This window comes from Rhinopithecus bieti, unplaced genomic scaffold, assembly GCF_001698545.2.
Source record: "Rhinopithecus bieti isolate Rb0 unplaced genomic scaffold, ASM169854v2 scaffold_5889, whole genome shotgun sequence".
NCBI classification, from domain to species: Eukaryota; Metazoa; Chordata; class Mammalia; order Primates; family Cercopithecidae; genus Rhinopithecus; species Rhinopithecus bieti.
In genome coordinates this window covers 1,260,978-1,272,373 of record NW_016805277.1, presented here as the reverse complement: position 1 = coordinate 1,272,373, position 11,396 = coordinate 1,260,978, and the positions used below count along the sequence as shown (strand labels likewise).

The 11,396-nt window shown below is 45.5% G+C and overlaps 1 protein-coding gene across 1 annotated transcript; it reads right to left on the bottom strand.

The window, feature by feature from the left end:
* Window positions 1-2,030: 2,030 nt before the first annotated feature.
* XTBD1 (XRN2 binding domain containing 1) lies at window positions 2,031-10,769 on the bottom strand. Its single transcript, XM_017871921.1, has 3 exons — window positions 10,458-10,769; window positions 8,752-8,834; window positions 2,031-2,086 (listed from the first exon to the last, which is right to left on the bottom strand). The coding sequence occupies exons 1-3, from the start codon at window positions 10,694-10,696 to the stop codon at window positions 2,031-2,033; spliced, it is 378 nt and encodes a 125-aa protein (XP_017727410.1). The 5' UTR covers window positions 10,697-10,769.
* Between the last annotated feature and the right edge of the window lie 627 nt (window positions 10,770-11,396).

Sequence of the window (11,396 nt, the reverse complement as noted above, 5' to 3'; positions counted from 1 at the left end):
GAGCTATGATTGCACCACTGCACTCCAGCCTGGGTGACAGAGTGATAGACCCCAGCTCTGAAAAAACAAAATAAATAAAAGCAATGAAAGGGAAATCATTCCACAATTTAAACTTGCTTTATGTAGTGCATGCATTCCTGAAAGACTATTATTATTTTATCAGGGCATCATATCATATAAAGAAATGGAATTCATGAGAAACCAATGGAAATGCATTTTCTTCTCTTTTTTTCATAAGCTTCCTACTCAGACTAAGAAAATGCTTTCTTTTTTTTTTTTTTAAGATGGAGTCTTGCTCTGTTGCCCAGGTTGGAGTGCAGTGGTGTAATCTTGGCTCACTGCAGCCTCTGCCTCCTAGGTTCCAGCAAGTCTCCTGCCCCAGTCTCCTGGGTAGCTGGGATTACAGGCACATGCCACCACACCCAGCTAATTTTGTATTTTAGTAGAGGTGGAGTTTCACCATGTTGGCTGGGCTGGTCTCAAACTCCTGACCTTGTGATCTGACCACCTTGCCTCCCAGAGTGCTGGGATTACAGGCGTGAGCCACCATGCCCGGCCTGCAAGGTCCAGCGTCTTATTTGCCACTATCGCTAGTACCAAGCACAGTGCCTACCACTGTTGAGTGACCCCTCCTGTGATAAACTTACACTACTGCCTCCCAAATGAAGCCCCTCTCCCAGTACTTATGCCTAGACCTATTTACTTAATGGAGCGGACTAAACAAGAAAGAAGAGCAGAGAGGGGTACAGAACAGACAGCTGAGGAACATTAACAGCAAAATTTCAGAGCAAAGCAGGACTGCAACAAGTATTTCTTAAGAGGCTATGTGCAAGGTGGTTCCTCAGGTCTAGAAGACCCAAGCCTCAGGCTTCCTCCAGAAAAGCAGACTGGGAGACAGAATTTGCAAATCAACTGGCTGACCAGACAAAGCCCTGGAATCCTGTGTCAATGCGTTTTAAACTAAGGCCAGATGCTTTTGGTAGGCCGCCTCTTTCCATGAGCTGGTGGGTACTTCAAGTCTATGATTTGATTCTCATTTCTTAAAAAAGGATGAGTATGTGTGGTAGTTGGGTATAGGTATGGTATAAATTTCAGGTGGAAATAGGAATTAAAGGATATGATTTGCCTTGGTGGGGAAGAAAAGGCCATAAAAGAGAATTGCACTTAAAGGTACATTGTCGAAAATCTAAACTATAAAACTCATTACCTGCCATTACACCAACAACAAAAGGCATTTTATTTTTATTTTTTTGAGAGATGTTTCACTTTTGGTCACCAAGGATGAGTGGCAACGGTGCGATCTTGGCTCACTGCAACATCTACCTCTCAGGTTCAGCGATTCTTCTGCCTCAGCTCCTGAGTAGCTGGCTTACAGATGTCCGCCACCACGCCCGCTAATTTTTTTTGTAATTTTTAGCTAGAGATAGGGTTTCCACCGTGTTGGCCAGGCTGGTCTCAAACTCCTAACCTCAGGTGATCTGCTCACCTCGGCCCTCCAAAGTGCTGGGATTATTACAGGTGTGAGCCACTGTGCCCAGCCCAAAAAGGCATTTTAAACAAAAATTCTGGACATTTAAACTGATACAATACATCATGCCACTGCACTCCTGCCTAGGTGACAGGCAAAACTCTGTCTCAAAAAAACAAAACGAAAACAAAAACCCTGAATATCTTGAGCCCAGAGTCAAGACTGCAATGAGCCAATACTGCACTTTGTACTCCCGCGCTGGGTGACAGCAGTGAGACCTTGTTGGTAAGAAAAAAAAAAAAAGAGGAACTGAAAATAGAAAAGAGGGCTTTTACAATGTGATGAATCATTTATAGTACTGATTTATAAATACATAAATATCCATGCTATGACTGTTTACGCCGTGACTAACTACTGGGAAAAAATGAGAATGTTAAAAAAAGCCCCAATCTAGGACAGAAGTCCTTCTCATTCCACCGATGCCTCTTTATGTTGGTAATTACCAGGGAGTCTTAAGAGAACTGCTAGTGGTCTATGTCACAATTCATTCCCAGCCTCCTTTCTAATCCTGTAGCTGATGATGGAAAATGATGATAAATCTCTGGCTTAGCTTTGATGGCTGGGAGGAAAAAAAAAAAAGAAAAGTTATATAACCACGTAGTCCAGTGAATCAAATTCATCTTCATAAATTAAAATATAGCAGTGATGTAATATTTATGTACTATCCAGACAGTAAGTATACTCAGAAATTATTAATATTTTACAACATACAGAAAATTCAGCAAAACATTGACCACACCATCCATTTGGAAGCCAGAACTTGATTTTCCTGTCTTGTCACTTGCAATCTATAAATGTTCACAATTTAAAGTGATAATGGAAATGCTTAAAATACTTTTCCTGGCATGCTTTGCAGTCAAAGGTTCTAAAAACAGAGTCACACAAACACTTATTGTTCTAAATTAAAAGCAGTCAGTTCAGGTAGTAATTCACAACATTTCACATTGAGTCAGGATATTTAGATGTGAAGGTTATATATTTCTGAATTTCACACTATTAGAAACTGTAAAAGCATGTCTTCAAATAGTGGTGAAATGAAGCAGAGCTATTCTTTCTGGGTACTCTCTAGCACCTCTGGTAAATTTAAACTTGGCTTTAGACAACTTTTAAGCAGGGTGTGAAAAAATCACTTTGGCTGTCACCTTGTATTTGAATGAATTTCCTTAACATTTAGCAGTGCAAGTGAATCAATCTGAGAGTCTTTTTAGTAATCAGAGATTTCAAGGTATGACCTGTTTCCTAGGTAGGCCAGTCAGTGTTTTTTGTTTGTTTGTTTTTTGTTTTTGAGATGGAGTCTCACTCTGTCACCCAGGCTGGAGTGCAATGGCGCGATCTCGGCTCACTGCAACCTCTGCTGCCCGGGTTTAAGCAATTCTCCTGCCTCAGCCTCCCAAGTAGCTGGGATTACAGGTGCCTGCCACTGCACCTGGCTAATTTTTGTAGTTTTTAGTAGAGACGGGGTTTCACCATCTTGGCCAGGCTGGTCTTGAACTCATAACCTCATGATCCACCCACATTGGCCTCCCAAAGTGCTGGGATTAGAGGCGTGAGCCACTGCGCCCGGTCCCAGTCAGTCTTTTTGAGATGAAAAAAAAAACAAAATTCCTCAGCAAAAGCAAATTATAAGAAGACTTTCATCATTTAGGGGAATGCCTAAAGTAACCATCGACTTAAGTCCAAAGAGAAAAAAATCCCCTAAGCCATCTCTCAAATGACAGGACAGACCAACGCTATGGAAGCACACAGCTGCCGCCGGTTTGGGCTGCTGTGAATACCGTCTTTTCCACAGGTGTTTGCAGGTGATCCACTACTGACTCATGAGCTCCAGACAAGACTGGTCTGTGGGATGAGACACACCTTTTCTGGCTTCTATTTCTAGTGGATAAAGAGTAAAAGACAAGTAGCTCCAATGAGCGTTTATCTTGGGGTACAACAAGACCTCTGATTTAACTAATCTGACAGGCTGATTTTTTTTTTTTTGAGACGGAGTCTCGCTCTGTCGCCCAGGCTGGAGTGCAGTGGCCGGATCTCAGCTCACTGCAAGCTCTGCCTCCCGGGTTCACGCCATTCTCCTGCCCCAGCCTCCCGCGCAGCTGGGACTACAGGCGCCCGCCACCTCGCCCAGCTAGTTTTTTGTATTTTTTAGTAGAGACGGGGTTTCACCGTGTTAGCCAGGATAGTCTCGATCTCCTGACCTCGTGATCCGCCCGTCTCGGCCTCCCAAAGTGCTGGGATTACAGGCTTGAGCCACCACACCCGGCCAGGCTGATTTTTTTTTTAACTTTTCTTTGAGACAGGGTCTCACTCTGTCACCCAAGCTGGAGTGCAGTGGTGCAATCATGGCTGACTGCAGCCTCAACCTCCCAGGCTCAAGTGATCCTCCCACCTCAGCCTCTCGAGTAGCTGGGACCATAGGCATGTGCCACCATGCCCAGATAGTTTTTATTTTATTTTTTGTTGCGACAAAAGTCTCACTATCCTGCCCAGGCTGGTCTGGAACTCCTGGGCTCAAGCAATTCTCCCATCTCGGCTTTCCAAAGTGCTGGGATTACAGGCGGAGCCACCAGGCCAGGCTGATTTTTTTTTTTTTTTTTTTTTTAATACTCACCAACATTTGCACCATCTTAGGATCACAGCTGCTTCCACCAAGGAAGCGGCAGCTCTAGTATCTCAGAGCTTACCAAGATGACAAAATGCACAAAAGCAGGCACATTTGTTTTTCTAACTTTTCTTTGAAATTTCTTTTTCTTTCCTTTTTTTTGAAACTGTCTCACCCCATCGCCCAGGCTAGAGTACAGTGGTGCAATCTCGGCTCACTGCAACCTCCACCTTCCAGGCTCAAGTGATTCTCCTGCCTCAGCTTCCAGAGCAACTGGGACTACAGGCATGTACTACCACACCTGGCTAATTTTTGTATTTTTAGTAGATGGGGTTTTGTCATGTTGGCCAGGCTGACCTTGAACTCTCAACCTCAAATGATCTGCCCACCTCATCAGACTCCCAAAGTGCTGGGATTACAGGCATGAGCCAATGCACCTGGCCTTTCAAATTTCATAGTCACTTTTCTTTTTGTTTATTATTTTTTGTTTTGAGACAGAGTCTCGCTCTGTTGCCCGGGCTGGAATGCAGTGGTGCCATCTCGGCTCACTGCAACCTTTGCCTCCCAGGTTCCAGTGATTCTCCTGCCTCAGCCTCTTGAGTAGCGGGGATTACAGGCACGCACCACCAGGCCCAGCTAAATTCTGTATTTTTAGTAGAGATGGGGGTTTCACCATGTTGGTCAGGCTGGTCTCGAACTCCTGACCTCATGATCTGCCTGCCTCGGCCTCCCATAGTGTTCGGATTACAGGTGTGAGCCACCATGCCTGGCCTTCATAGTCACTTTTCATACTGCCATTTTCCCTTTTGGGATAAAAGTATTCTCAGAAAAAACGGACCACGTAATTAGGTTGACAGCTTCTTTGAGTCAGTTATGATAGCTTCCTAGTCAATCACTCCTTTCTCCTTAAGACATTACCTTGGAAATATCAACTCTGACAGTCATAGCAATGACACCTTTCCTGAGTCAGCTGCTGCTCTTTGTTAATTATCGCTCATTAATTGGTAAGGTGAGCAACCACAAAGGCTGCTAGCAGGATCCTAGGATGGCAGTTAGATAATCAAGATTGTTTACTCAATGTATGTGTATTTGAATCCCCTTTCAAAAGAAAAAAAAAATCATATACTGCAACTGTCCAACAAATCCCACCTGTCAGAAACCAATGCTCATTTCTTTTCTCAGACTTAAAAAAAGAGCTGGACAGATTGCAGAGCTGTACTTGCCTCAAAGCTGCAGAATAGCCATAAAGTATTTTTAAAATCTTAAAGAGCCTGTGCCTCCAAATCATCATCACTGTCTGTCTTGAGATACCAACAATGCCAGGAAATTTACTCCCACTTGGTAGCTAGCTTTAAAACTCAACTAAACTCTACTTTTTAAGCTAAAGATCAATTCTGGGCAGAACAACAACAGACGTTTTCAGGTGTATGGCTGGACATCAGGAGTATTTTGTCTATGGGCTGGCAATGTTGCCTAATGTTTATCAGCATCCTCTATCATGTGTGCAAAAACTGCAAGCAAAGGACAAAACTGCTGCAAAGTCCTCATGGCTCTCTTTCCAGTGGCCTTCAATGGAGAGGGGACAGCCTTCAATACCACACAAATTTGTCATGGTACACAGATCAGATGACTCGTTCTCAGAATGGGCTTATCTAGAAGTCTTAAAGACTCACCAGGCACAGTGACTCACACCAGCACTTTGGGAGGCTGAGGTGGTTGGATCATTTGAGACCAGTCTGGGGAACACAGCGAAACCCAGTCTCTACAAAAATTAACCAAGCATGGTGGCGCATGCCTGTAGTGCCAGCTACTGGGGAGGCTAAGGTACAAGGATCACTTGAGCCTGGGAGGTCAAGGCTGCAGTTAGCTGTGAGCAAGTCACTGCACTCCAGCCTGAGCAACAGGCCAAACTCTATGCACAAAACAAAACTGGCAAAACTCTATGCAAACAAAACTGCAAAACAAAACACAACTGGCAAAACTCTATGCATCCACAAAGTATCTCACTTTTCAGAATCAGCTGAATTTCACTTACAGTGGCATCAACAGACTAAAGTTAAACCTGGCTAATTAGAAAAACATAAGTTTTATTTGAAGGAAGTTGCAACACACAATTCAAAAATGCTATAGAAGTATGGCCTCTGTATAGGTTTCTTCCACATAGCTAACTGCTAATGATTAGTAAGATGGCGGCACTGGTTTCAAGATGATAATTTCATGCCTGAGGACTCTTCTCTGTAGACTCACCCTGTGCAATGACAGTGTCAAGAATGAACATCCTAGGGCAGGGGCTCTGTACATTTTTTAGGTATAAGACCCCTTTAGGATGTTTCAGAAAGACCCTAACACACACACACATTTCACACTGGTCTATAATGTTTGGGACGTGCCAAACCTCCTCAGTCTCCTACTGGGGTCTGCAGCCCAATGTCATTAGGTGTTCTGATCGCTAATACCCAACACGACTGGAAGGAGTTCAGATACCTTTCAGAAAACATGTAAGACACAAAAGTATAATGGAGAACTGATATAAAAAATCAGAAAACCTTTCCAGGCATGGTGGCTCACGCCTGTAATCCCAGCACTTTGGGAGGCTGAAGTGGGCAGATCAACTGAAGTCAGGAGTTGGAGAACAGCTTAGCCAACATGGTGAAACCCCATCTCTATTAAAAATACAAAAAATAGCCAGGCGTGGTGGCAGGTGCCTGTAATCCCAGCCACTCGGGAGGCTGAGGCAAGGGATCACTTAAACTTGCGAGGTAGAGGTTTCAGTGAGCTGAACCATTGCACTCCAGCCTGGGCAACAAGAGCAAAACTCTGTCTCAAAAAAAAAAAAAGGAAAATCAGAAAACCTCTTAGAAACAAAAAGGAAAGAATCTACCACAAGCAGTTAAAAAATAAAGGCTCGGCCAGGTGCAGTGGCTCACGCCTGTCATCCTAGCACTTTGGGAGAGATCACTTGAGGCCAGGAGTTCAAGACCAGCCTGGAAAACATGGCAAAACCGTCTCTACTAAAAATACAAAAATTAGCTGGGTGTGGTGGTACCCGGCTGTAATCCCAGCTACTGAGGAGGCTGAGGTGCTAGAATCACTTGAGCCTCGGAGGCAGAGGTTGCAGTGAGCCGAGATCGTGCCGCTGCACTCCAGTCTGGGTGACAAAGTGAGACTCTGTCTAAAAAATAAATTTAAAATAAAGGCTCACCTCACTCCCTGCCTACCTCTGCCTCTGCCCCTGCCCCATAAGGTATACTCCAGCAGCCAGAAACTATCTAGCTCCTCCCTGGCTGGGCCCCAAGAACCTCACTATAGGACACCCAAGGACTGCCTAGTATGTTTTTAAGTATTACATGAGAAGATCCAAAATCCACAAACTCCCATTTCACATTGCTCCCTGGCTAAAAACAGTAGCCCCTTTGTAACAGCTGGTTTTACTTATTTATTTTTTGTCAGGAGTACTGCGTTGAGATAACAGCCAATTTTAAAACATAATAGCATCTCAAAACCAACCTGAAGCTTTTCCCCAGGTTCAGATTAAAACTAAAAGAATACTTTCTTAAGAAAAACAAACCATCCTGAAAATCAAGTGGGGTGTGCTATTTGGCACTGAAATACTTTAGGAGCAACTGAGGATTTGATTAGTTCCTTGATACCCATATGGAAGAGGACCTCTGTATGTGCCCCACCTCCCAAGACAAGACCTGAATGTGGAGGAATGGGCTTATCTATGTTTCTAAGGGCAGACCTAAAAAGGGACCAGTAGCTTTTTACTCTATTGCTTCAGTCGATTTTATAAGTATTTTCTGAGTACCTTCTCTGGGGTATAAGTATACTAGGTTTGGGAGTACTAAAGACTAAATAAAACTTTATACACCATCTCTTCCCTCAAGGTCACAACTGCTTTAAAAGAGGTCTGGATAAAGTGCCAAAGGAATTTTGGAAGATAAGTGAGCAATTAATTCTGCTGCCTGAGCAGATAAATGTGAAACAAGTACATATTGGGGGTGATTCTGAAAAGTATTAATAGCTAGGATGCCCAGCTCCATACTCTGAGGTTCCTTCTGCCACACTCTCTATAGGCCCAGCTCCAGTATCCAGATTCAAGACTCTAGGCAAGACTCACTGTAAAAAACCCATCGCCTGAGATCAGACCCCACAGGATAGAGAACAGCTATGGTATCGACATGGCTCCAGCCGCATTCCTATCAGCAAATCAGAGAAGCCAAACTAGTCAGGTCAGCACTCACAGCCAGGGTAAGGATGAGTTAGTTACTCTATTACCAACAAGATTTTTTAACAAGTAGGAAACAAGTATTCTAGCCAACGTTTTTTTAAACATCAAGCAAAAATCTCAAAACAATGTTCCTAAACACCCAGAAGAGGTTAAGCTTATGTGTTACCTCATCAACAACGCATAATTCATCACAATGTGTTGTCAACTACTTATGAAAAGGTTATACCAATTATGGGGAAATAATAATGAAAAGGTATAGGTCTTTGGGGTAGTAAACAAGAGCACTCAAAAACAATATACTCTAATATAGTGTCATCAAAGCAGGGACTGTTAACTCTACACCATTTCATCACATACACTTGGAAATCCTATTTACCTTTTTCATTAACTCACTTCTGGTAGTAAATTGTGGCAGGTCTTCCACTTCAATCCCATCAGCCATTTCCATCACCTTGTCTAAAAGGTCTTTATTGTAACTGCACAATAAAAAGTAATAAGGTAAAAACGTCGGAAGAATTGTCATTGTGAATTAATAAGAAACTGCAGGTTGCTCAACCATAAAATCAACTCTCAGAGAACTGATCTGATACTGCAGGGCAAACCTATACATGTTCAGCACAAGGTTTTGATATGGAGTCTTGCTCTATCCCCCAGGTTGGAGTGCAGTGGTGTGGTCTTGGCTCACTGCAACTTCCACCTCCCAGGTTCAAGCAATTCTCCTGCCTCAGCCTCCTGAGTAGCTGGGATTACAGGCGTGTGCCACCACGCCCGGCTAATTTTAGTATTTTTAGTAGAGACAGGGTTTCACCATGTTGGCCAGGCTGGTCTCGAACTCCTGACCTCAAGTGATCTTCCCGCCTTGGTCTCCCAAAGTGCTGGGATTACTGGCATGAGACACTGCGCCTGGTCCTGTGAACAATTCTTGCTTGTAGATACAGAAGTGGACTTTATAAATACCAGTAAAGCAAACGTTTCAAGATTTAGAAGAACAAAGGCACTGTACATCCAACAACAGATATTCTCAGATACAGGATGAGGGCCAAAATATTTTTGTTTATTTTTTAAGTACATGGAATGTCAGTCTAACAAAAACATTATTTGCCCAATTCTCTGACATTTGCCTAACCATGGAAAACCAGGATTTCCCAGGAGCACCTAGAAGGCAGGGAAAAGGGACGGGTGCCTCTGGCATTGGTTCCCTACATACTGTTCTAATAAACCCCAATATGTGAAGCAAAACCAAGTGGCTTAGGCCTGGAGGGGCCAAATGACCAGAGTCAGGCAACCATAATAGGTGTAGAAACCAAGATCAAACCAAGTCACCCTATTTTCCTAACACAATTTCAGGAAAATGGAGGCTCTCTAACAGGGAGTCTCAAGATTTGCCACCTTCGTCATGGAGGGGTGAAGGGAATGCCTTATCAGGCACTTCAAAAGCGGGCCTTTGTCCTTTTGGTGCAGCAGCCAGGACGAAGTGGGCTTTGAGCCCTTGACAAAAAGGCATCGGTCCTTTTCATAAGCGGGAAAGCAGAGAGGTGAAGCTGGTTCCTACTTAGGACCCAGTGGGCTGTGGAGTGAGGACAAAAAGCCATAGGATACAGATTACACCCTGTCATTAGTGGTTCAAATCCATCAAACCTGCCAGAAGCTGCATGGTCCTAGTTATATCACTTCCCTCCCTAAGCTTTTTCATCTGTAAAATGGGGATCCCCGTTTCTGTCTCTGCGCTTTGCCATGTAGGTGACAGGGGCTAACGGACTTCGAATGCACACTGCAAAGGTGATGGTTTGAGCTAATAATAGTAGTAATACAAATAACAACAGCAACTTTTGAACCCGCCATGTATTTAGCTCTTCACCCTTTAATTATTACAGTCATCATAACCACCCTTTTACCAGAAGAGAAAACTGAGGCTCAAAGATTAGGATCGTTCCAAGGGGCCTTCAGGGTGGGAATCAGTCTTCGGGACGGCCAATGCGGATGGAGGTTGGGAGCGGGTTCAGTCTGGGGCAGAGGTTCGGGTCAGGGGTGAGCCCTGGGAGAGGGCTTGAGGGTCGGAAGACAGGGGACAGGATCAGCCGGCTGGCAGGGGTCCGCACCTGCAGCCTAGGAAGAGATGGTTGGCCCAGACCATGGAGAGGGACAGCAGCTGGTCCAGGCGGCCACCGCCGTCGGGCGGGTCGCGGTAGTCGGGCAGGTGGCGCAAGATGAATTCCATGCGTGCCTTCCATTGCTTCTCGCTCTCTGAGTAGGAGCGGAACTGCTCCGCGAAGTCGGCCGCCTGCCTCACCCCCGAGACCAGCTCCTCCACTGCAGCTGCCGCCTCGCCACCGACCATGGTGCCCTCCGCAGCCGAAGACCGGATAGCCCGCCGCCTTCCCGACGCGCACTGCGCCACCACCTGCCAGCCAGAGGGGCCCCGTCAGCGCACGACTGCTCCAGAAGACCAGCCTGGAGCGCCCTCGCCCGGAGCGGCGGCCTGCGGGGGCACAGAGCGGCTCCCGGCTCCTCAGACCGCCGCAGCCCGTGGCGCATACCCTGGGTCTACCCAGGGCTGCAAGGGCCCTTCGCGGTCGACCCTGCTGGGAACCGGTGGGAAAACTGAGGTCCCTAAGCACAGAGTCGGAGCGCCCTCTTCCAGTTGGCAGCTGGATGCCAGTCAGAACTATGCTGTGTCCTTCGTGCCCTGGGAGTTTCCCGGGCACCGCCTCATCCTAAGGGATATCAGGGGGCCCGGGTCAGGGATAGATAGGTCCGCTTCCAGGGGTCTCCACAGCCACGCAGGTTGGGGCCCGCCTTCCTGGAGCGAGTAATCCATCCATCCGGTGAATACTTGCCAGGCACATTGCTAGGTGCTGGAGAGGCAAAGGGAGCACACTCGGAGCCCTGCTCGCCTCAACTTTACCATTGAGTGGAGGAGCAGACATTAGTGAACTAATTGCTCAAGTAAATGGAGAATTTCACCGTTGACGAGTACTAGTAAAGAGAAGTCCAGCGTGCTACAACCATGAATAAGCAAGCAAGGGACCCAATCTAGT

Coding starts and splice junctions, on each gene's coding strand:
- XTBD1 (XM_017871921.1), bottom strand. CDS start 10,696: ATGGTCGGTGGCGAGGCGGCAGCTGCAGTGGAGGAGCTGGTCTCGGGG. Junction 8,835..10,457: donor CATCTCTTCCTAGGCTGCAG/GTGCGGACCCCT, acceptor TTTATTGTGCAG/TTACAATAAAGACCTTTTAG. Junction 2,087..8,751: donor GCCACAATTTACTACCAGAA/GTGAGTTAATGA, acceptor TTTCCTCCCAGC/CATCAAAGCTAAGCCAGAGA.